Source organism: Nycticebus coucang, chromosome 9 (assembly GCF_027406575.1).
Source record: "Nycticebus coucang isolate mNycCou1 chromosome 9, mNycCou1.pri, whole genome shotgun sequence".
NCBI classification, from domain to species: Eukaryota; Metazoa; Chordata; class Mammalia; order Primates; family Lorisidae; genus Nycticebus; species Nycticebus coucang.
The window spans coordinates 30,644,092-30,668,260 of record NC_069788.1 but is presented as its reverse complement, the minus strand read 5'-3'; the positions used below and the strand labels follow the sequence as shown (position 1 = coordinate 30,668,260).

General features: G+C 36.4%; 2 protein-coding genes across 2 annotated transcripts in view; one reads left to right on the top strand and one right to left on the bottom strand.

Annotated features, from left to right (window-relative positions):
• Positions 1-594, bottom strand: part of MMUT (methylmalonyl-CoA mutase) — a 34,851-nt gene extending 34,257 nt beyond the window's left edge. The window contains exon 1 of the mRNA XM_053602342.1: positions 404-594. The gene's annotated coding sequence lies outside the window, so the exon portion shown is untranslated. The remainder of the gene's footprint in view (positions 1-403) is intronic.
• CENPQ (centromere protein Q) lies at positions 18-23,186 on the top strand. Its single transcript, XM_053602344.1, has 9 exons — positions 18-223; positions 7,633-7,737; positions 8,500-8,554; positions 9,570-9,690; positions 10,241-10,309; positions 14,589-14,718; positions 19,681-19,800; positions 19,923-20,000; positions 22,007-23,186. The coding sequence occupies exons 2-9, from the start codon at positions 7,639-7,641 to the stop codon at positions 22,136-22,138; spliced, it is 804 nt and encodes a 267-aa protein (XP_053458319.1). The 5' UTR covers positions 18-223; positions 7,633-7,638; the 3' UTR covers positions 22,139-23,186.
• Positions 23,187-24,169: the final 983 nt, after the last annotated feature.

The window sequence follows — 24,169 nt, the reverse complement described above, 5'->3', positions numbered from 1 at the left end:
CCCCTAATGATAACATGAGCCACATCCTAGAAGGGAGGGAGCCAAGGAACCAGCGCACCGCTCTGGAACCGCACAAGAAGTGACTTTTGCCCACAAGAACATTTCGGAGTGCCTGGGTAGTCAGAGAAAGTAGCGCGTGGCCTCAGAGGTATTAAGAAAACCTTTCCAGCAGCACCTCCGCATTTCCAAGGACCTCGCCAAAAAAAATGACAGGTTGATCGAGGTAAGAATCTAAATCTTAGGAGAAGGTAGAGAGTGGGATCCTGTCAAAGTAGGAAAGTAAATAAGGAAGAAAAGGACAGAGTGGAAATAAAGGACAGAAGCTCAGAAGATAGAGGTAGAAGAGAGAGACAACCGCCTTCTCCCCCCAAAAAAGGATGTAAAAGTGCACAGTCCTACTCACTGGTTGGCTTGTTTCGGACTCCGCGTGGGAGAGGGCGGCTGGGCTTACACGCTCACCGCCTTGTGAGTCAGAAGCCCACACACTTGGACGTCCCCTCAATAAACACACACACAAGCACACACGCACAAACACACATACACACACACAGCGCCCAGACACCACCCACAGCCGGAGGAGCCAGGGGGCGTAGACCGACACCGCCCTCTCTCCAGCCAATCTAATCGCGCTCTGGCGCGTTCCTGATGACGTAGGGGTGTGGCCAGATGGCCCGCCTCCTGTCACAGCCGTTTCCGCTCTCTGCCCGCCCACCTCCGGATCTGCTCCGCTTTGGATTGTTTGGGCGCGAATTATCTTGAGCTTGGCTTCCCGAAGGGTTTCTGAGAAATTAGTGGTGAGTCTGACATCGTTTAACCTGCTGGGGGTCCAGGTGGGGGATGAGCTCTGTGGGCAGCGCATTTATGGCAAACTCTGCTGTTTGTATTTGGGGAGCGTAAGGGGATTTTTCAATGGGAGATGCAGGATGTCTTTGCAGCTGTGCCATTTGGGGGTCGCAGACTGAGGCATTTGATTGGCTTGGAGGGAGTGCAGCCACTCAGTGTCCCTCCCTGCTTCCCCCTTGTCATCCGTGACCCTATCTCTGAATCTCTCGCAGTCAGTTGTGGAGCGAAGTGCAGCCTTACAAATTAGTGTCTGTCTCTGTGTTTTGCCAGACATTATGCGAGAGGTCTAGATTGAGATACTTGATTTCCACGAATTTTAACAGCTGGTAAGGATAACTTAAGATGCTTCCCTCTTTCTTACTGTATACAGTATAGCCACCAACTACCCTTCCAGCCTTATTTCTTTCCACCCCTCCCATGCTGATTAAAGGCTCCGCTTTACTTTTCCTGTCACAGGACACCCATTTGTTTTGAGCTTTCTTGCCCTCTAGGTTTTGCTATTTTCTCCTGAATACTTCATCTCCCTTCCTTCTGGCTGAATATTCAAATTAATGCATATAATACCTTTTCTGTGCGTACTGTGCAAGCATACCTTACTAATGATACGGGACTGGTTCCAGACTTCTGCAATAAAGTGAATATTGCAATAAAGCGAGTACACAAATTTTTTCATCTCCCAATGCATGTGAAAGTGTTCACGCTATACTATAGCCTACTAAGTGTACAGTAGCATTGCCTAATAAAAATATACATAATGTTAAAATATTTAGCATTATGACTTTAATACTATTACTTAATTTTAAAATATTTAGCATTATTGCTTAAAAATGCTATCAGGGAGGCACCTGTGGCTCAAAGGAGTATGGCGCCAGCCCCATAGGCCAGAAGTGGCGGGTTCAAACCCAACCCCAGCCAGAAACTGAAAAAAGGAAAAAATATTGACGATCATGTGAACCTTCAGTGAGTAATAATCATTTTGCTGGTGGAGGGTCTTTCTTCCATTTTGATGCATGCTGATTATGGGTGGTGTTTGCTAAGGTTCCTGTGACTGTGGCAATTTCTTAAAACAAGACTTTAATGAATTTGATGCATCTCTTGATAGGTTCACAAAATATCTCTTAGCATGCAATGCTTTTTGATAGCACTTTACCCACAGAACTTCTTTCAGAATTAGAGTCAATCCTTTCAAACCCCTCTCCTATTTTATCAAACATTAAATAAGGTTACGGAATATTCCAAATCCTTTGTCATCATTTTAACAATGTTTGCAGCATCTTTATCAGAATATATTCCATCTTAAGAAACCACTTTCTTTGCTCATCCATAAGAAGCAACTCTGCATCTACTCAAGTTTTACCATGAAATAATAGCAATTCAGTCACATCTTCAGACTCCATTTCTAATTCTAAATAGTTCTCTTGTTTTATCCACCACATCTGCACTTCCTCCATTGAAGTCTTGAACTCCTCAAAATCATCCACGAAGGTTGGAGTCAATTTCTACCAAATTCCTTTAACCAGTTACCATGAATCACAGGTGTTCTTAATGGCATCTAGATAGCATATCTTTTTCACAGGTTTTCAATTTACGTTGCCCAGGTCCATCAGAGGAATCCCTTTCTAGCATAGGAATAGTCTTACAAATGGATTAAGTAATAAGACTTGAAAGTTAAAATGACTCTGTACTTCATAGACTACAGAATAGATATTGTATTAGCAGGCATGAAAACAGCAACAATCTCCTGTACATCTCCATTTCTGCTCTTAGGTGATCAGATGCCTTGTCAATGAGCAGTAATGTTTTGAAAGGAATCGTTTTTCTGAACAATCAATCTCAATAGTGGGCTTAAAATAGTCAGTAAACCATGCTATAAACAGATTGTTACACAGGCTCTGTTCCATTTATAGAATATAAATTAGTGTTAGTAGATTTAGTAGCATTAAGGGTCCTAGGATTTTCAAAATGATTAGTGAACATTGGCTTCAATTTAAAGTCACCAGCTGAATTACTCCAATAAGAGAGTCAGTCTGTCTTTTAAAGCTTGGAAGCCAGGCACTGACTTCTCCCTAGCTATGTAAATCCTAGCTAGCATCTTCCTCCAGCAGAAGGCTGTTTTGTCTGCACTGAAAATCTTTTAGTGTAGCCACCTTCAGTGATGTTAGCTAGATCTTGCAGGTAACTTGGTAGAGCCTCTACATTAGCACTTGCTGCTTCACCTTTTATTTCAGATAAATACATTGTGATTGTTGGTGATTGTTAGGTAAAGTCCAAGTTGTATTTGAGCACTTCACCTGGGATTCACCTTGTATTTTTATATTACAGATTTGGCTTCTTTCCCTAAACCTCATGGACCAGCCTCTGCTAACTTCAAACTTCTCTTTTGCAGCTTCCTCACCTCTCTCAGCCTTCATAAATTAAACAGATAGAGTGAGAGCCTTGTGAATTAGGCTTTGACTAAGGTCATGTCATTGCTCGTTTGATCTTCCGTAGAGACCAAACTTACTTCATACCAGGAATAGGGCCATTTTGCTTTCTTATCATTCATGTGTTCACTGAAGTAGCACTTCGAATTTCCTTCAAGAGCTTTTGTTTGCATTCATAACTTGGCTGTGTGGCACCTGTGTCTCTACTTTCAACATGTCTTTCTCTCTGAGGTTAATCATTTCTAACTTTTGGTTTAAAGTGAAACACAAGGCGCCCTTTCACTTAAACATGTAGAGGACATTGTAGAGTTATTGATTGGCCTATTTTCAATATTGTTGTGTCTCAGGGAATAGGAAGACTGCAGAGAGGGAGAGAGGAGGAACAACTGGTTGATGGAGCAATCAGAACACATTTATCGATTATGTTTGCAATCTTAAATGGGTGTGGTTTGTAGCCCCCTAAAATGATGGCAATAATGACAAGATCACTGCTCACGGATCACCATAACAGGTACAATGAAAATAAAACAGTTGAAAATATTGGAAGAATTATCAAAATGTGATACAGAGACAGTAAGTGAGCATATGCTGTTGGAAAAATGGCATGGAGAGAATTGCTCCACCCAGGGTTGCCATAAAACTTCACTTTGTAAAATATATAAAATCCTGAAGTACAGTAAAGTGCAGCACAATAAAACAAGGTGTGCCTGTACATTCCCACACATATGTACATATCAATTTGAGGTAGTTATTCCCTAGTCTCTTTTATAGCATTTATCACTTTATACTATATAGTAATTGTTTCCATATCTGTCTCTAGCTACCCACTACTACAAAGCTGTGGTTTCCTGTGGATCTAAGAACAGAAGAAAATTTTATTCATTTTTATGTACACTGCAACTAGCTCAACAGTGATAGAAATGGTGGCTTTTGTTTATTGAATTCTTGCTATCTCCCAAGTACTATTCTAGGTACTTTATATATTCTATACTAAATCATTGTAACTTTACAAATGCCTTTGATATTGGTACTTCTATTAACCTGTTTTGCCAGCAGGGAAACTGAATTCATTTGCTTGCCCAAGGATATAGGGGTAATTAAGTGGCAGAGCCAGGGTTTAGAGTTTGGGTAATTATACTCACCCCTGAACTGCTCTTAACCGTTTTGGCAGTGGTTCTCAACCTGAGGCACTTTTGCCCCAGGGGAAATTTGACTGGAGACAATTTTGGTTGGTGCTACTTGAGTTTGAGAGTTGGAGGGATTCTGGCAAGTGGTGGGTGGACACCAGGAATGCTGCTAAACAGTGCATAGGACAACTTCCTACTACAAAACATTATCCTATCCAAAATGTTGATAGTACTGTGGTTGGGAAACGTTTTGCCCTGTGGTCTATTGCCACAAGTATCACAAGATATCATCGAAGATAGTACTGCTCAAACTGTAATTAAGGGACCAATGTTACTTCGTTTTTTATTTCTGGGACCAATTTTCTTTAATTATTTCTAATCAGTTATAACTGATACTTTTGTAAAATGCAATTAAAAATAAATTATTGGTCAAAAGTGAATTAATCATAGAATGTACAACACCAGGAGTGAACCCTAAAGTAAACAATGAATTTTGGTTGATATGATGTATCAATGTAGTTACATCAGTTACATATCAATGTATAGTTTGCAGGGGATGGGGATGTATAGGGGATATATGGAGACTATACTTTTTCTGCTCAATTTTACTGTAAACCTGAAAATACTCTAAAAAATAAAGTATTTTTTTAATCTTAATTACCTTAAAATGAGATTCAAAAGGCAAGGCCAATTATTTTATGTTAGATTCAACATACATAAAATTACTCTGTCAAATTGCTTTAAAATTTTCTAAGTGATTGCTTTGAATTTCTCTACATAAAAGGATTATGCCAGTTTGTGAACCAGATTTGGAGTAGCACTAAATTATGTTACTGAGGAAATATCAAGAAAAACTCATTAAAACCAACCATAAATAAGTGCCAATGAGAGAAACTATGAAGTCTGCAGACTTGTAAAGAGAAATGGAGAGGTTAGGAAGGCTTTGGGAAGAAGGTGGCTCAGCAGCTCCAGTAGAGGGTGCAGTCTGTTCCTGGGAGGCAGAATTATTCAAAGTGGGTTCAGTAGGTCATCAAATCTCGCTGGAGACTGAGATTTGATTAGGGAGTGGCAGTAGGAGAGAAGTATGAAAAGCCAGGCAGGGTTGGAGTCAATGGAAGTAAAGAGCTTGGATGTTCTACACCAGCTATTGACGTGGATTTTTTTATCAATTATTTTGTTCTGAAATTTGGTATTGGGAGGAACTTAGCCGGGCTGGCTCATGCCTTGTCCATGCAGTGTGGGCTGCAATATATTGGCACAGGTACATGCCCCAGGCTGGCAAGGTGGTGCTGGCTGTTCACTAGAAACTCAGCTAGGATTTTTGGCTGGGGTTTCAGTTCCTTCCTTTCCACATTGGCCTTCTTCATATGGTGGTGGCTGGGTTCCAAATAAACCCAGTTTAGGTTTGTTTCCAACCCACTAAACTAGAACAGACTCAATTTTATTTATTTATTTATTTATTTATTTTGGCAGTTTTTGGCTGGGACTGGGTTTGAACCCACCACCTCCCGCATATGGGGCTGGCACCCTATGCCTTTGAGCTACAGGCACCACCCTAGACTCACTTTTACCACACACTGCTCACACAGCTGCAGAATCTGCCAAGATTTAAGACAAGGGGACATACACCCTATCTGTCATTAAACAATAATGAGAAAGAGTATATACCATTTTTAATCTAAAATCTCAACTGTTACCTGCCCCTTCATCTGGATTCTCTTATTCAGTGAACAACCTGCTGCGCATATCGGCCTTTCCAAGGGGGGTCCACACGTGAAACTCTCTCATGTGGATGGATTTTAAGTAGGGGAAGTAAAAGGGCGTGGATGTTAAGCTGAGGAAATTAGGCATTTTAGAAATGGAACAGAAAATAGAGACTGGATGGAAAGTAAGATACCATACCACATTGTTAAAAAGCAAGGTAAAGTGGGCAGCGCCTGTGGCTCAGTGGGTAGGGCACCGGCCCCAGCCAGCTAAAACAGCAATGAGAATTGCAACAAAAAATAGCCGGGTGTTGTGGTGGGCGCCTGTAGTCCCAGCTGAGGCAAGAGAATTGCTTAAGCCCAAGAGTTGGAGGTTGCTGAGCTGTGATGGCACAGCACTCTGCTGAGGGTGACAAAGTGAGACTCTGTCTCAAGAAAAAAAAAAAAAAAAGCAAGGTAAAGTGATATTTTGGCTTTTACTCTCTTTTATAATTGATCTGACATGTAGTTGCAAAATGTAGTTTGTGACCTCTATTAATTCTATTTTTCTACTCAGTTTCACTGAAAAAAATACAGCTTAAAGTTTTTAAAATTGGAGGGAATAGATTTATACAGGGTATTCCTTTATTGTTTGTCTCTAAATCTGCATATATATATATTTAAACTATGTTAGTACAATTATAATTTTAAAAGTTTAGAAAAAGAATCATAACTGAGATGCTTAGAAAATATATATGCACACACATACATGTGTATACGTGTGTATATATTATTTCCTTATGTATTGTACCTAGTTTCTAATCTGTCTACTTCTTGTGGTCTAACGCAAGAATAAGTAATCTGTTTCTTTATTGCTTTTATCAGAAATGAGTTTGGTAATACAGAAGGTAAAGGAGTTATTCTACATTTTGTCATTGACATTCCCACCCCCATTCCCATGTCTATTTTGTAATTTGTGGGAGGACAGAGTGGTTAGTATATGAATAGAATTACAGCATAACTCCTTAGGAGTGGCAGATGTGAATTTTCACAACAGGGATGGTGATGATATAATCCTAAAAATTATCTCCTTCTATCTTTGGGAAAAATTGAGTAATGGTAAATCCATTACATAAAACAAGAAGACCTGTATTTTCCTGCTCAAACTGACATTGTCTGTGACCACTTATATTTCTATTTTCTTGGATTTAAACATAGAGATAATATTATAACGAGGGAGTTTAAAGTAAGACATGCAAATGCATTTTTAAATGGTTTTTCAGCCATAAAAATGGAGATAATTTCTAGGAATGAAATTGAATTATATATCCTAATTACATATGCTTATTCTGATGAGAGCCAAAGTTAATTGTTTTAAAATGTGTTTAAATGTTTAAAAAAACACACAATACTATCCCCAAACTTTTGTTATGGTTTTTATTCAAGGAGAATTTGGAACATTCATAAGGAGTTTTTTAACAAAATACTGTACAAAGCTTTAGCATTTTTCTATGTTCTTTTCATCTTTAGAGTTTTTTTAATTCTATCTATATTTAGATCAAGATGCCTGGTAACCCACATGTTTCCAAGAAAAAGTCTCAACAGTTAAAAAGAAATTCAAAAAGGAAAACTGATGATGATGAAGAGTTGTCAGAGAAAAAGGTAATGAAAATACCAAGTTTATCGTTCAGAACTTTTGATTAGAAATATCTATTCTATGAAAAGAGCATATGAAGACTAAGGCTCAGTTTTACTACAAATTATAGCAATTCATATTGAATGGGAGATTTTGCAGTATGATTTGTAAAATTATCAGATAAAAACTATTGTTTACTTCAATTTCTAAAAATAAGTATGACCATGAAATTCTTTGAGAAGGCTTGAGTCATGGGTCATTACTAGAGTGTTTAAATGAGAAGATTACAAATAAAGTGAAAAAATTCTTATAGCATTTAAATGTTATGAAACAAGAGAATCTGAAATTTGGTAGAAGAGATTTTTGTTAAAAAAGAGAACAAATAGCTTGGGAGGAATGAGCTTCTTCCTACCATAACTTTGTTCCTCTCTTATAAAAGAATAATGAATTAATTAGAATTTTTTAATGTCTAATCTTGCTTATTAGGCAGTGCTTGTATTTGTTTTGGAGGTAAAGTATATAACACTATTTCACAGGCAAAATGAGTAATGATTTACTTAAAACATTCTTTGACAATTTATAAAATTTAGTTATTATCATCATTGTCCAAGAATTGATTTACTATATCCTTTGCCTGTGATAATTACTCACCATTCTTTTGTATATGTGGCATACATGTTTTTCTACTTAACAGAAATTAGGTGAATACTCTTCGACATACATGATAAATGATGTCTTTTTATCTGATGTTTAATTCTGTGTGTGCATGCATGTGTCTCTCCCTCTAGGTTAGAAACACAGGAAAAAGAAATAAAAGTCATTCAAACCATCTGTCTTCTGAAGGTATTTCTCTTTTACTATCTTGTTAACTTGATGCTTTCTCAAGGTATTTATATTTATGAAAAAAAAATTTAGTATCTTCTTTATGCATTCTGCAAAAGCTAGTGATAAATAGCCACATTTGCATTTTTGCAAAAATAAATAGTACTGTTAGTTGTTTTAGTCAACTGAAATTTTACTTAAGACAAAATACTGTGGAGGCTTCTATGCCACCAACTTGATAGGAACTACAGAAAATCAAAGTGGCTCATAGTCTAAATTATTGGTAGTCTATGATAATAAAGACAAGCTTACCAATTTCTCTTCCAGGTGGATATGTTTTCTGTTCCATGTAGCTTAGTTTAGAACCACTATCTACATTTATTTGGAGTAAATTGGTTTGAAGTAGTTGTCTTTGTTTAAATATCACTTCTTCATGGAAGGATTCTCTGCCTCTTCTCACCCAAGACCAGATTGGGTCCTCTAATTTTATGCTTCCATTGCACACAGTACTTTTCTTTTTATTTTGTGACGGTTGAATGCCTGTAATTTGTTTGATATTTCTTCTCTCCAAAACTGATCTTCATAAGAACCAATATGACATGTTCTTTGTGTATCCCTTATAAGTAGAGCAGTACAACACTCAGTCTGTTTGTGGCTTGATTAGTCTGTTTTGTTCTGTATGCCACGCAACATTTGGTAGAAATAGTTTTCTAATCTTCTCAGTTACATTATTAAAGAGTTAAAGTAAATTCCGAGAATGAAACTTTGAGTAATTATAGCTTGGTTCTTCATTTATAAAATTATTTATTTTGGGTTTGTATTGCAATATCACTTAGTATTTTGGCTAATGTAACAGTAGATGCCACATCCCATATTCAACATGTGGCATTTTATAGCTATGTAATAAAAAGTAAATTAAAGAGTATATAGAGAGCCATAATTTGTTCTCATAAATTTTTAGATTAAAAAATTACTTTTTAAGTAAAAACATGCAAACTTCTGGATTGATTAGAGTCTTTTCTGTTACCAATGACAGGACAAACAAAGCATACTAATATAAAACAGATAAAGATAGCACCCAACAAAAAGAAAACCTGGCAACCACTTTCAAAGAGTAGCAGAGAGCAGTTGCAAACAATAATGGAATCAGTAATAATGTGAGTATAAAAGTTTTTCATTTCACTCTTATGGTTTATTCCTCATTATATGTTTCCTATGGACATTGTAACATTATTTTAAGGTGATAGAATATTTTTCTATTTCAGAAGTAATATATTTAATGCCTTGTAGTGGCATTTGCCATCAGCAAGAAAGTCTTTGTTAATTTTAAAAACTTGGAATTCCATCAGTGAAATAAAAAGCAAGTGTATATGGCCCACCTATTCTCTATAAAATTTTAACATGTCTTATAAATGGGGTTCATAAATTCGAAGTAATGCTTTATATAGAAGCTGCCATGATAGGATACAAAGAAAATCAGAATTCTGCCATCATGGAACGGAATTCCATCTGAAGAGCCAGGCATATAAATTACAACACAACGTGGTTAAAAAAAATTATTTTTCATTGTGCCTCTGCTTAAAATATGTTTAATATAATAGGAAGAGTGATTGATTCTGCCTGGCTAATGAGAGAAGGAAGTGAGAAAAAGTATATAGATTATTTGTGTTTCAGATAACTTTTTACTCAATCTTTTTTCTTCTCTAGAACAATTTTGAGCAATAGTAGTCGAGAAAAAGAAGAAATACAGTATCATCTCAACTTACTGAAAAAAAGGTAATAATAGTTACGTAATTTGAAATGGTTAGAACATAATTTTTAAAAAACTGTCTTATTTTTGTGTTGCCAAAGCAAACACTTGTGGAATAAAAGTTTTTCAGTTTTTTTAAGAAGATGAGCAATTGAGAAATTTGTGTTTTTTCCTTCTCTAAACTGCTGCTGCATTCATTTCTGAAATAAATTTCAGAAAATTAAAAAAAAAAAGTCTGAAAATCACAAAAGACCTATTTCTCCAGTTTAGTCTTCTGTAGCAGGATTTGAAAAATATTTTATCCATTTTAACTCCCTTCCACTTCATTTTTAATGATTTGAAGTTAACAGTTTACCACTCCTATCTAATATCCTATTGCTGTGTTTCTACTTTACTTCATATTGTCTTACATGATTTGTACCAGGAACAAGTATAATTTTCCAAGATATTACTGCTTTCTACCTTGTAGTAAATCACCAAAGGAGATTTCGAGTGTTCTTAAAAAAATCACTGCCCACGATTTTCAACAATTACTTTTGTCTAGTATTTTCTTTCTTTTTTTTTTTTTTTGTGACACAGAGTCTTAATTTGTCGCCCTCCATAGAGTGCTGTGGCATTATAGTTCACAGCAACCTCAAACTCTTGGGCTCAAAGCAATTCTTTTGCCTCAGCCTGCATGGTAGTTGGGACTACAGGCACCCACCACAATGCCCAGCTATTTTATTTTTAGAGACAGGGTCTCGCTTTTGCTTAGGCTGGTCTCAAACTCCTGAACTCAGGCAATCCACCCTCCTCAGCTTCCCAGAGTGTTAGGATTATAGGCCTGAGCCACCGTGACTGGCCTAACTTTTCTCTAGTATTTACACAACTTCTTTACAAAAGAATGCTCTTCATCTCTCTTTCAGGTTTACTTAGAAACGTTTGTTGCATATTTTGGTGAAATTCTTTGAGCACAAATTCTGTTTCATTATCTTTATGTATAATTTTCAGCCGACAGGAGCAAAATAGAGTGGGATGGGAAGAGGTGGAGGGAAGGAGTTTGTTGAGTGATGTTGAGCAGATTAAAGAAAAGACTGTTAGAGGCCCGGGCACAATGGTTCAGGCCTATAATCTTAGTACTCTAGGAGGCTGAGGCAGGAGGATCTCTTAGGTAGGAGTTCAAGGCCAGTGTAAGCAAAGCAAGATGCTGTCTCCACTGAAAAAAATAGAAAACTGAGCCTTGAGTGTTTTTAGTAGCCTGTAGTCCCAGCTACTCAGGAGGCTGAGGCAGAAGGATTACTTGCTTGAGCCCAGGAGTTTGAGGTTGCTGTGAGCTCCCCTGAGACTATTGCACCCTATCCTCCATGACAGAGTTGAGACTCTGTCTCAAAAAAAAAAAAAAAAAAAAAGAAAGAAAGAAAAGTGCTAAAAGTAGGCTTGTACTACTTAAAGGTATGACAGCCTAATATTAAAGAAGAAGGAGAGTATTAAACAATAATAAAAAGCCAACACAGGAAAAATGAAAGTTAACTGTTTAGGTTCTTTAAATACACAACAAATTGGTCTAGTGTACAAATGAGAATATTTATAGTACATAATAGTTGCTGTACTTGTGATCACTTTGGGCCGTTAGAACAGATTACATTCAACAAATGGGTATTCGTTTTATCGTGTAGTAGCGCTAGAGATACATAATTCAAGGTCTGCCTGTTTCCTACTCACTTTTACTTTCACAATTTTCATTGTTTAGTTCCCAAAGTAACCATAGTTAAGATATTCTTAATTCTGCTCATATAGCACAGTATAGCATTAGCAAACTGGTCCTAATTGGAATCTCTGAATACATTTTTCTATATCAGCATTTCTCAAATTGTATTTGAAACACTTGTTTTTAAAGAAACTCTAGGCTGGATACAGTAGCTGATTCCTGTAATCACAACAGGATTTGGGAGGCCCAGGCAGTAAGATTGCATGAGGCCATCAGTTCAAGACCAGCTCTATCTCTCAAAAAAATAAGAAAAATTAGCCAGGCATGGTGGTAAGTGCCTGTAGTCCCACTACTTGAAAGACTGAGGTAGGAAGACTGCTTAAGGTCAAGAGTTCAAGGCTAGAGTGAGCTATGATTGTGCCACTGTGTCTAGCCTGAACAACAGAGCTAGACAGTATCTCAAAAAAAAAAAAAAGTTAATAAAAAGATACTCCCTGAATAAAAGTGGTCTGTGGTGAGTTATGTTTGGATACATTAGCCTATAAGAAACCCTGCAGTAAATAAATTATTTCATTTTGTTTAACCTAGCATCTCCCAAATTGATAATTAACATGAGAACTCATTTTCATATGTTAGCATATCATCCTCTGCTTTTGTCTGAATGTTGGCTTCATTCTTTTAATTCATTTTGTTTTCAGTTCTTACTAGATTAGGATTATAGACATACACAGACAATTTATATATATTGTTTCAGCCTTGTGAAGAAAGAGGAAAAAGAAAACTGTTATCCCCTTAGTTTCAGTTAGAAAATTCTGGGAGATGGTCTCAGATTGGCCCATATTGGGTAACATACCTATTCTTGAACTGCTTTTGTGGCAGGAGCTACCATGAATATAATTGACATAGATGGGCCATATGCCTAGCCCCATGGTCAGAGTTGTTAGACAAACAAAACTATTGGCCATTTAAAGTTTTAGCTTCTTAAAAGTTTGTGAGATATCTGGGAAAAAAAAAAACCATTATTTAGAACATTTGGAACAGTGAATGACCTTCCACATAATTGGTTTAATAAGCATTTAGAAGATACTTAATAAATAAAATGTTTATTTTAGTTAAAAAAAAAAAACTTATCCATCTTAGGAAGGCTCATATAGACAAGTGCTTTTGCTTAAATATGATCGTCTAATAATATTTTTCTGGATCATTGGAGTTCGTCTTAACAGTTTAAAGAGAATAATTATGATTTGTGGAGTTTGTGCTCCCTTTTTCTTTACAGAAATTAAGACTTTCAACAAGATCCCAGAAATGGGATAGTAGGTTCCATTGTTGTTCATATTTCTTCGAATCTCAAGTACTACTAGAACTTGTAAAACCCAGAGATGCTGCCCTTCGGTAGAAGCAACCCAGTTTAGTTTTTCTTCCTTGACTTTCTTCCTCAAAGAATTCAACAATCAAATCTGAGAAAGCTATCTTGCTTTATGCTGGATGCAAAGGTAGAGATAGATCAATTTCTACTAGTGATCTAATCAACTCAAATTTATAGGAAAGTTTTTTAACTTTAATATTAAATACATTCATATTAATAGTACTTTAGAGCAAAGCACTTCAATCTTAGTGTTTTATTTGCATTAAACTCTGTGGAACTCAGTTTTCTTTAAGATCATTTAGAAATTAGTGTAAGACTTCCCTTTGGTCATATTATCCAACATAATAACTCAGGGGCATACTTAAGACTTCTAGATTAGTATTCTGTCTCTTACCCAACAATTCACAATATGATGTCTGACAATTAAGTTTGTGAACTCATCCTAGAAAAAGTGCCACACGCTTCATTGCTGCGTATCACTAAGTCACCTTCAAAGTACTCCCCTCGGCCATCTGGTGACCATAGTGATGTTCAGCAAGGAGGCATGTGGCACTTTTTCTAGGATGTGTTTATGAACTTAATAGTCATACCTCGTAAATGATTCACATATGTGTTTCAATAGTCTAGGAAACACATAAAAGAGGCAAAGAAATTTTTATTTAAAAGAATATATATGTTAATAATTTCCTAAGTATAAAATAGAAAATTTTCTTTTATAAAGCAGCCTAGAGCCCCATAATTTGAGGGAAATCTTCATACATTGAAAGGTTAAATGTTGATTCATCAGGCTTTTTTGGAGAGGGGATCTACTACCATGGTTTGCCACTGTTAGTAAAAGAATGTTGTGCCCCTGGGAATATGAGGATAAGAAGAAAATGAGAAATATCTCAAAATAAAAATAATACTAATGGTGCTCGGCATCCGTTGTTCAGTGGTTAGAGTGCCAGCCACATGTACTGGGGCTGGTGGGTTTGAACCTGGCCCGGGCCTGCTAAAAAACAATGACAACTTTAACAACAACAACAAAAATAGCTGGGCATTGTGGCGGGCACCTGTAGTCCCAAAGCTACTTGGGAGGCTGAGGCAAGAGAATCGGTTAAGCCCTAGAGTTTGAGTATGCCGTCGGCTATATACCACAGCACTCTACCTAGGGCAACATATTATGACTCTGTCTCAAAAAAATAATAATAATAATAATAACAATGGTACTCAAAAGTAAAACAAAATAATTATGTTTTATTCTATCCTTAAGATTGCTACAACTTTGTGAAACCCTGAAAGTCCCTCCTGAAAAGCTGAAGGATTTAACTCATGTGTCAAGACTACTGGATGTGGAAAGGGCACGGGAGCAAGCTAATAAAGAAGATCTGGCATTATTGCAGGTATGAAATTTGAACAGAGAATCCACAAATTATAGACTTAGTGGAAAGGAGAAGAGGCCAAAAAGTTTGCAAGATATCATGATACTCTTCCAGTATAAATACCAGGTTTTTCATTAAATTATTATTTTTTTAATCAAAAAAAAAAAACTATGTCTGAACTTTGGGTCTCTAAAGTTCAGGTATTTCTAATATATTTGTGGTTAAGTAGCAGTCGTATTTTTTTCATCAAACTGTAACTGAACTGAATTAGTATTTTTAATTATCAAGTTATAGGAACTTGTCACTAAAAGCTGTGGAATTTCAAAACGTAGTAGTTTTTCTGTCCTGTTTATGGCAAGAAAACTTCATCATCATTGTTATTATATGTATTAGGACTTCCTACATTCCAGGAACTATTCTAAGTACTTTAGAGTTCTATCCGTTAATTCTCACTATGACTCTATGACTTAAAGAGTCTCACCTAAATTATTCTCACTTTACAAATATGGAAAAAAAGACCTATTGCTATTTCTAACTGAGCCTTAGACATATTGCTTAAAATTGAGATGTAAATCTTGTCAGTCTAACTAACTTTAGCATGTGATTATTGATCATTAAGCTATGTTGCATCCTACAGAAGATAACGGGAGATAACATTAGCTGTCATGATTAACTTCAAACTTTTCATTAGTAGATATCTGGAAAAACTAAGAAAAGCAGAGTGAAAGAGCATATTAAATCATTATAACAACTAAAACAAATTGGACCACATATCCCTTACACACTGTGAATTAGTTTGTACAAGTGCTGCTTAGGTTTTTATTAGAAACTTAGTAAGTGCAGGGTAGTAGTATTTTCTGCAAAGAATATGTTCTCCAAATTTGTAATAATTCAAAGTTCACAAATATGGGGCGGCGCCTGTGGCTCAAGGAGTAGGGCGCCAGTCCCATATGCCGGAGGTGGCAGGTTCAAACTTAGTCCCGGCCAAAAACCAAAAAAAAAAAAACAAAGTTCACAAATATTTCATTCTGGTTTTTCCATAGAATTGAGAATAAAGTTGAAGGGATAGGTTTCAGAGCAACAAATCTTTATATATTTTATCATACATGTAAGTTAATAGGGTGGTATTTTCTGGTTGTTACTTCATTTTATTCATAGTGTCATATTATATTTAATTCCTATCCCAATATTATACGTTTTCAGGGATCTTTTCAGTATTGGCACTATCTTTTCAACTTATTAAACACTTAGGTGACATTAATATAGGTTATTTTTTTATTTTTTTTTATTTTTTTGGTTTTTGGCCAGGGCTAGGTTTGAACCCACCACCTCCGGCATATGGGACTGGCGCCCTACTCCCTGAGCCACAGGCGCCACCTAATATAGGTTATTTTTAAAGGCTTTAAGATATAATAATGGTGAATTTTTTTAGCATTTAACATTTCCACAAATCAGTCAAAAGTAATCTGAAATAGTAAATGGTAGTGTGATATTTTTGTAATACTGAGAAGCATTACATACACTCTATCATTTGCTTAGTAGTTAGTTACCCAGTGGAGGCACCATTGGCATTTTGAGCAAGAAAATTTTCATTGGCGTAAGAGTATATTTGAACAGCAATTTGTAAACTCTGTATTCATAAACTTTCTTCTCTGTGACTTACTTAGAGCCACTGATTTTTTTCTATTGCAGCTAGAGTTACGGTTGGTGGTGATTTCCCAAAACCTATAAGAGTAATAGAAGTTTGATTCATTCAACACCATTTTCACTGAGCTCTCACTCAGTGGTGGTGCTATGGAAAGGCAACAGTGAACAAAGTCTCTGAGAGATTCTATGGGAAGACAGCATTAGAACTGCTGAGCCATAGGTTGTTAATCTCCCTTGATCTTATCATAAAAAGGGCCCCCCAAGATTTCAAAATCAGAGTTAGCATAAGAAAATATGACAATAAGGACCAAAAATAACATTCCAACATACAATAAAAACATGCCAAAAGGACATGTGCACAAAATAGATGAACACTAATCTAACTTCTCAAATGAGCTGAAATTCATAAAAATAGTGGACGATAGGAAAAAATCATAAATGGTATTATAAATATAAATAAATGAAGTTACAGAATTTAGGAAAGAGACATAAAAGAAAAAAGTCCTTTAGCTAAGCAGAAACACTAGAGAAAATGAACACACCAGATAAAGCTTGTCATAAATGAATGACAAGGAGGAAATTTTCACAATCATAAAGAAAAACATTTTAAAAGGAATTGAGGGAAAGAGACAAATACAAGAATTCAGCAAAGAAGATAAAGTGTGAGTGTTGTAGTAATACCCAAAGAAGATAAGCAAAGCAATGGAACAAAAAAACCTTGCGATGAAAAATTTTAACTCTTTAGTCAGTTCTATTATTCTTTCCCCTCCATGTCAAGTTGCACTGTGGCCACTGTAAGAATAACTCTCAGTCCTAACCTCTGAAACCAGTGAATGTGACCTTATTTGGAAAAGGGTTTTGGCAGATATAATTAAGTTTTCATTTCAGATTTCACAGTGAGATTATCCTGGATTCTTAAGAGTGGATCCTGAATCCAAAGACAAGTGTAGGGACAAGAGAAGGCACAGAGGCCAAGAGAAGACCATGTGCAGACACAGGCAGAAATGTTAGTGAAGCAGTTATAAGGAAGGTGGACCACCATTCAAAGCTGGAAGAGACAAGAAAGCATTCTTCCTTACTGTCTTGGGAGGGCTCGTGGCCCTGCCAACACCTTGATTTTGGACTTCTGCCCTCTAGAACAGTGGCAGCATAAATAGCTCTTGTGTTAAGTCAAGTTTGTGGTACAGCAGCCAGGAGAAACTAAGGTTTACTTTAAATTTGTACTGGATATGATCCGTTTTTAGATCCAATAGCCAATACACAGAAATGCTGAGGTGAGGAACAGGTTAAACTTCACCAGGGAATGCAGTCCACAAAATTCAGCAAACTATGTTCTGCACAAATAAATCGCAAGGAACCAAAAAAATTGGAGTGGGAAACTATAGATGAGAAGAGACTTAAAAGACACGTCAACTAGTCACAACCAAGTTGGAACTCGATTCATATAAAATGTTAAAACATTCCAATTCTTGAGAAAAGCAGAAAGGTAAATACTATGTACTTGATATTAAGTAATTTATTGAGTTTTTTAAAAAATGATAATGATATTATAGTCTTATATTATCAAGCCCTTTAGAGCTATGTTCTGAAATATTTATAGATGAAATGATATGAGAGCTAAGATTTACTTCAAAAGAGTAGAGGAGAAGTCTTTTCCTCCATGGAGTTTACATTCTAGTGAGCCACTCCGTGATTACCACACTCTTCTTATAAAGGGCCAAACAATAAATATTTTGGCCTTTGTGAACTACGTATGGTCTCTGTTGAATATTTTGTTTTATTTGAGATTTTGAACACCCTTTAAAAGTGTACAAACCATTCAGTTTTTGGACTATTCAAAAACTTTCCATGGGCGGTTGCTGACTACTGCTGGTACCCTTTTCAGAAAACCTTGGTCATTTAGAAGCCAAAGTATATGTCTTAAAGAAGACTAATATAGTTACCAGCAATAATTTTACTGTCAGTATGTGGAGAATAATGTAGATACAGCATCAGCCACGTTGCTGAGAAGTACTTAAAACTTATTCCTTGTATATATTTTCTGTGTGGCTTATTCACTGCTTTCTGATCCCAGAGGCAATGTTATCATTGACTGTCGCTAGGTCTAGATTTGAAAGCAATATAATACTAAATTACAAACCTGGAAGCTAGCCAATTCTATAGTTGGCCTACAAAGAGCAAATCTCTGATATCACTATATTCATTTCATTTATTTCTCATTTTCTTTTTGTCTTCCCCTATAAATTACATTAATGTATTCCTTTAGTGTGGCAAACTATCATTCTTCATTATTATTTATTACTACTTATCTTTGTCCTAATACCCAGCATTGTTTCTTTTGGCAAATTCAAGTAGCTGGCCATCAAATGTTCTGAAATAAATGAAAAAATGTTAGAGCTTCTCTGCTACCTAGAGAAGACTTCTATATTTGCTTTAACTCGCTCAGGGCTCTTCTAGATTCACACTAGGTCTTCCAGGATCTCTGATACTAACTAGCAGCTTTGGCAAGTTTTAAGGAAGTATTCATGTGCCTGGGGTTTATCTCCTTATCCTAAGGAAGTTAGGTTTCCTGATTATGCATTAACTGTTATATTGGCAAAGAAGCTTTCCAGGAAGTCTGTTTTTGAAAGAAAAAAGTAGCCAGGCATAGTGGCTCATGCTTGTATTCTAGCACTTTGGGAGGATGAGACGGGGTGGATTGCTTGAGCTCAGGAGTTCAAGACCTGCCTGAGCAACAGCAAGATCCATTTCTACAAAAAAATAGAAAAACTAGCTGGGCATTATGGTGGTGCCTGTAATCCCAGCTACTTGGGAGGCTAAAGCAAGAAGATTGCTTGAGCCCAAGAGTTTGAGGTTGCTGTGAGCTGTGAGGGTGACAGAATGGGAATCTATCTCAAAGGGGGGAAAAAAGGAAGAAAAACAAAAGTAGATTCACTAGTTTCTTCTGAAAGTGTTTTAATATGTCAGCTTTTTGTTTTATTTTTTGAGACAGAGTCACACTTTATCGCCCACAGTAGAGTGCAGTGGCATCACAGCTCACAGCAACCTCCAACTCCTAGGCTCAAGCGATGCTCTTGCCTCAGCCTCCTGAGTAGCTGGGACTACAGGTGCCCACCACAATACCCAGCTATTTTTTTTGTTGTTGTTGTTGCAGTTTGGCCGGGGCCGGGTTTAAACCCACCACCCTCAGTATACGGGGCCTGTGCCCTACTCACTGAGCCACAGGCGCCGCCCAATCTGTCAGGTTTTTAAAATATATATGTATAACAGTATCTGTTATGGTTTAGTTCAGTAATATATTTAACTTGAAATACTAATTTTTTCTTTCCAACTCAGGAAGAAATAGAAAAAATGGTAGAGACTGCAGAATTGATGACTGAGGATATTCAGAGCCTAAAGAACAAAATTGAAAGTCTGGAAAGTGAGGTAGAAGAGGAAGAGAAGACACTAAAACAAGTAATAGTTTTAAAAATGTGTTTTTGAAATTTGGATATAATTTTTAATACAACTTTTGAGTATAATAAGATAAGGGATACTGGCCTTCTGAAATAATCTGTAGCTTTCTTTTTCTACTGTAGGTGCTTCAAATGGATATTAGTAATGTACTCTCTCTTCCAGAACTTTCTCAGAAAAGTCTCAAAGCACCCACACTTCAGGTGAGTACCTATTCACCATACTGACTACAGGCATACCTCGGAGATATTATGGGGTTAGCTCCAAACCACTACAATAAAATGAGTCACATGAATTTTCTCGTTTCTCAGCACATGTAAAAGTTATGTTTACATTATACTATAGTCTAGTAAGTGTATAACAGCATTATCTCTACACAGTGTTCATCCCTAACTTAAAAAATACTGCATTGCTAATAATGATCATCAGAGCCTTCAGGGAGTCATAATCTTTTTGCCCGGTGGAGGCGCTTGCCTTGATGTTGATGGCTTTTGACTGAATAGAGTAGTGGTTGCGGAAGATTGGGGTGGCTGTATGAACTGACTCTTCCTTTCATGAAGGATTTCTCTGTAGCATGCATTGTTCTTTGATAGCATTTTATCCACAATAGAACTTCTTTCAAAACTGGAGTTAATCCTGTCAAACCAGCCAGGAGCAAAGTCACTCACTGCTATAATCCTAACTTTGGAAAGCCAGTGCAGGAGGATTGCTTGAGGCTTGGTGTTCAAGACAAGCCTGGCATACATAAAAAGACCTGTATCCACAAAAAATATTTTTAAAAACATTAGCCAAGCATGGTGGCATGCATCTTTATAGTCCCAGCTTCTTGGAGGCTAAGGCAGAAGGATCGCTTGAACCCAAGAATTACAGGTTACAGGGAGCTGTGATCGGGCCACTGCACTCCAGCCTGGGTTGACAGAGCCAGACCTATCTCTTAAAACAAAATGAAACAAAAAACATCTTCAAAACCTTTTTCTTTGTATCCACAAGTTGGCTGTTTGGTGCGAGAGGCCTAGTTTTAGCCCATCTTGACTTTTAACATACCTTCTCATCGAGATTAATCTCTTGTAGCTTTTGATTCAAAGTGAAAGATATGGCAAACTTTCTTTCACGTGAAGACTCAGAAGCCATTGTACTGTTATTTCTTGGCCTCATTTCAATATTGTTGCCTCAGGGAACAGGGAGGCCTGAAGAGAGGATGAGAAAGAAGCAAAGAGCCAATCAGTGGTGTTGTCAGAACACACATAAGCGTTAAGTTTGCCATCATCTAGGGGTGCAGTTCATGTCATCTTAAAACAATTACAATAGTAGCATCAGAAAGCACTGGTCATAGATCACCAGAACAAATAAAATAATACAATAGTTTGAAATATTGTCAGAATTACCAAAATGTGACAGAGACATGCAGTAAGCACATGGCACTGATAAACTTCATGCAGGGTTACACAAACCTTCAATTTGTAAAAAACTCAATACCTGGGATGGGTAATAAAGAAAAGAACAATAAAACAAAGTAAGCCTACTATCACCAGTTATGCATGCATATGGATAAAAGCATTATACCCTGTTTCTTTTCTTTGCATAAATGGAATCCTGATATAAACTGGCAAATTCCTTTTTTTATTTGATTATATAGTAAATATCTTTCCTTGTCAGTTCAGACAGAGCTCTTGTGCTTGTTAATAGCTTGTCAATAGCTATATAACTTTCTGTTACACGGATGTATCATAATATAATTTGTAAACTAGTGAGGGAAATAATTTTTTGTATTATAGATAATGCTGGGTGCACCTTGATTTATCTTTACAACTTTGTATAGTCAGAATTGTAAGCAACATTTCTTGAAGTAAATATTGACAGTTGCTTTTGTTTATGCTTCTGACAATAACATAACTCCTTATAAAATACCTCTGTCTTATTTATAGTAAATCCCACACTGGTAATTTAGCTTTCTTCAATGGACCCACTATATATTGTAGTGTAAATGTTTACACCAGTGAAAAGCTCACAAAGCAGTTTGAAATTTTCCTGTCATCCTCCAGTGGTGAAAGGGGAAGACAAAGGAAGGGGAGAGAAAGAAAGATTAGAAAAAAGAATGGCCATAAGCTGATGATTATTGAATCTGGGTGGGGGGTACCATTCTTTCTAAATAACTCTGATTTTTTTTTTTTCAAATTGTTAAAAACTAATTATGCTTTTTCATCCACAGCAAGAAATTTTGACACTAATTCCAAACCAGAATGCTCTTCTAAAGGACTTGGATGTTCTTCATAATTCCTCCCAGATTAAGAACATGTTAACACTCATTGAAGAAGCCTATAAGAAACTAGATGCCACCTGAACAGTTTTTTCTTGGAGTGTCCCATATTAATGTTTATGATTTGTGGGGGTTTTTTTGTTTTTTGTTTTTTTCAATGTTTATGATTTGTAAAGCTATTAACCTATGGTGATATTGCAGAGGCTGAGGCTTCCGTAGGATTTATTATGCCCTGATAGGCACTTTAAAATTAGCCTCTGTAGATCTATCATTAATATCTAATGTAGTTCTGAAAATTCTTTTTAGCAGTTGTCACATCTAGGAAATTAGCATTTATATTGTTGTATCTGCAATTACTTGCCTAAAGCCATTAAAAAGAATAGTAGGCATGACCTAATAGTTTATAAGGGTTAAATGGAACTCATTTATTGGTTAAACGTGGAATTGTGGTGTGTAAATTAAGTACAGTACCTAGTATGGAAAAGCATTAGAGTTTGCTATTACTAATTCTGTAGCTGATGGGTTGTATTTTCTGCCTGATCGTTTGGAAGATGGAAAATCCTCACTTTTTTACCTTGTTCCTTAGTCTTTTTGGAAAGTGGTTAAGAATTGCCAGCTATGTTTAACTTAGGAGGTAACATCAATATTTTATTTCTTTGGTAGGTAACTGAATCGATTTATTTTCTACTGTCATGAAAGCATATCTTTACTTAAGAAAATTATTTTAAAAGGAACCATAGCACATTCTTTCCCCCTACAATAAAAAACAACCAAAAATAAAAACCCTTTCTTAATAAACCTTTCCCAATGTATAATTAGCTTATATATATATGTGTGTGTGAATAAAGTATCACTTAAATATATCAAAAATCTTTTCCATAATTCTGTTAACATCCTTCAGGCAGACACCCCCAAGAACATACCTGTAGTTAGACAAGTTGGACTTTCATGCTCATTTTAATGAAGGAGATAATACATTCTGAGGATCCTAGAGCAACTCAGAAAAAAGGGTCAAAAGCAATGTCCTTATAGGAAATAATGGTAAAGAAGGACTATTGATAGATTTTAAAGGGAAAGAAAGTCTTTAGGAAAAGAAGCCTGTCAAAGAGACTAAAAATGTCTTCTGATGCTACAAAATCTCTTCTTAAAAACTTTTCACTCAGACACTTAAAGCTTCATGTTTTTAGAATGTCCAGTAGCCTCATTGGTTCTTAAGGTTCGTCATGATGTTTCTAGCACCTTTTGGCGAGGAGGAAGGAGTTGTATTAAACATGTGTTCTCAGAATATCCACTTAACAGATGACTGAAAGTCAGCCAGCATTTTAACTTAGCAGTGTTGCTGAGCGGTAGTTCTTCACCATGTATGAACTGGCCTTACCACCCTCTTCTGACTTGATCTATCTGTGAGAGATCTACGGTATCTTCTGGTAGGTAGCAGGCAATTCAAAACATACACAATGGTTTTTTAAAGGCTGCGTTTGGTATACATTGTGAAGAATTTAAGAGTTAATTGCAGATCCAAATAAAAGTAAACTTCCACTGTACGTGGTCCCACTAGTCCAGACAGCAGTATTCCCAGGCAGTGTCTTCACCAATCTGTGCCCTCCCATGCACAGGCCATGCCACCCATGATGCATCTCTTCTCTAGTGACTGATAAATGCCAATGCCAGAAACTTTGAATTTTAAAAAAAGTACATCTTGGAAGTGAGGGAAATAGTGTAAAAATGCCGCATGTGATCAAAAACAGCATTTCAAGTGAAATGCATAAAAATGCAATAGAACCTCTATAAGTTTCCTCCCCAAAGGACTGTAACAAACTGGCGACATAAGGAACTAAGCCTAATGTTGTACTTGTGGTGCTTATCTAACATGTGAAAATTAGGTCACCATAAGGAGATGGTTAGCTATGGAAGTGCGACTGCATATATAATTCAATAGTCTTGAGAAAATTGGCTAATCCCACAGCAGAAAGGGGTAAGAGGATTGTTAATATTCCCACTTGATGCCAAAATAGATTCCAAGTAAATAAACATAAAAATAGAAACTACGAATGAATAGTAGACATCAGTGTAGCAAATGCCCCGTTACACATATAAACAAAACTTAAACCAATA

What these genes read in the sequence shown, in the direction of transcription:
- CENPQ (XM_053602344.1), top strand. Translation starts at nt 7,639, where the DNA reads ATGCCTGGTAACCCACATGTTTCCAAGAAAAAGTCTCAACAGTTAAAA. An exon ending in AAGAGTTGTCAGAGAAAAAG is followed by an intron (nt 7,738 to 8,499) that starts GTAATGAAAATA and finishes CTCTCCCTCTAG; the next exon opens with GTTAGAAACACAGGAAAAAG. An exon ending in AAACCATCTGTCTTCTGAAG is followed by an intron (nt 8,555 to 9,569) that starts GTATTTCTCTTT and finishes TACCAATGACAG; the next exon opens with GACAAACAAAGCATACTAAT.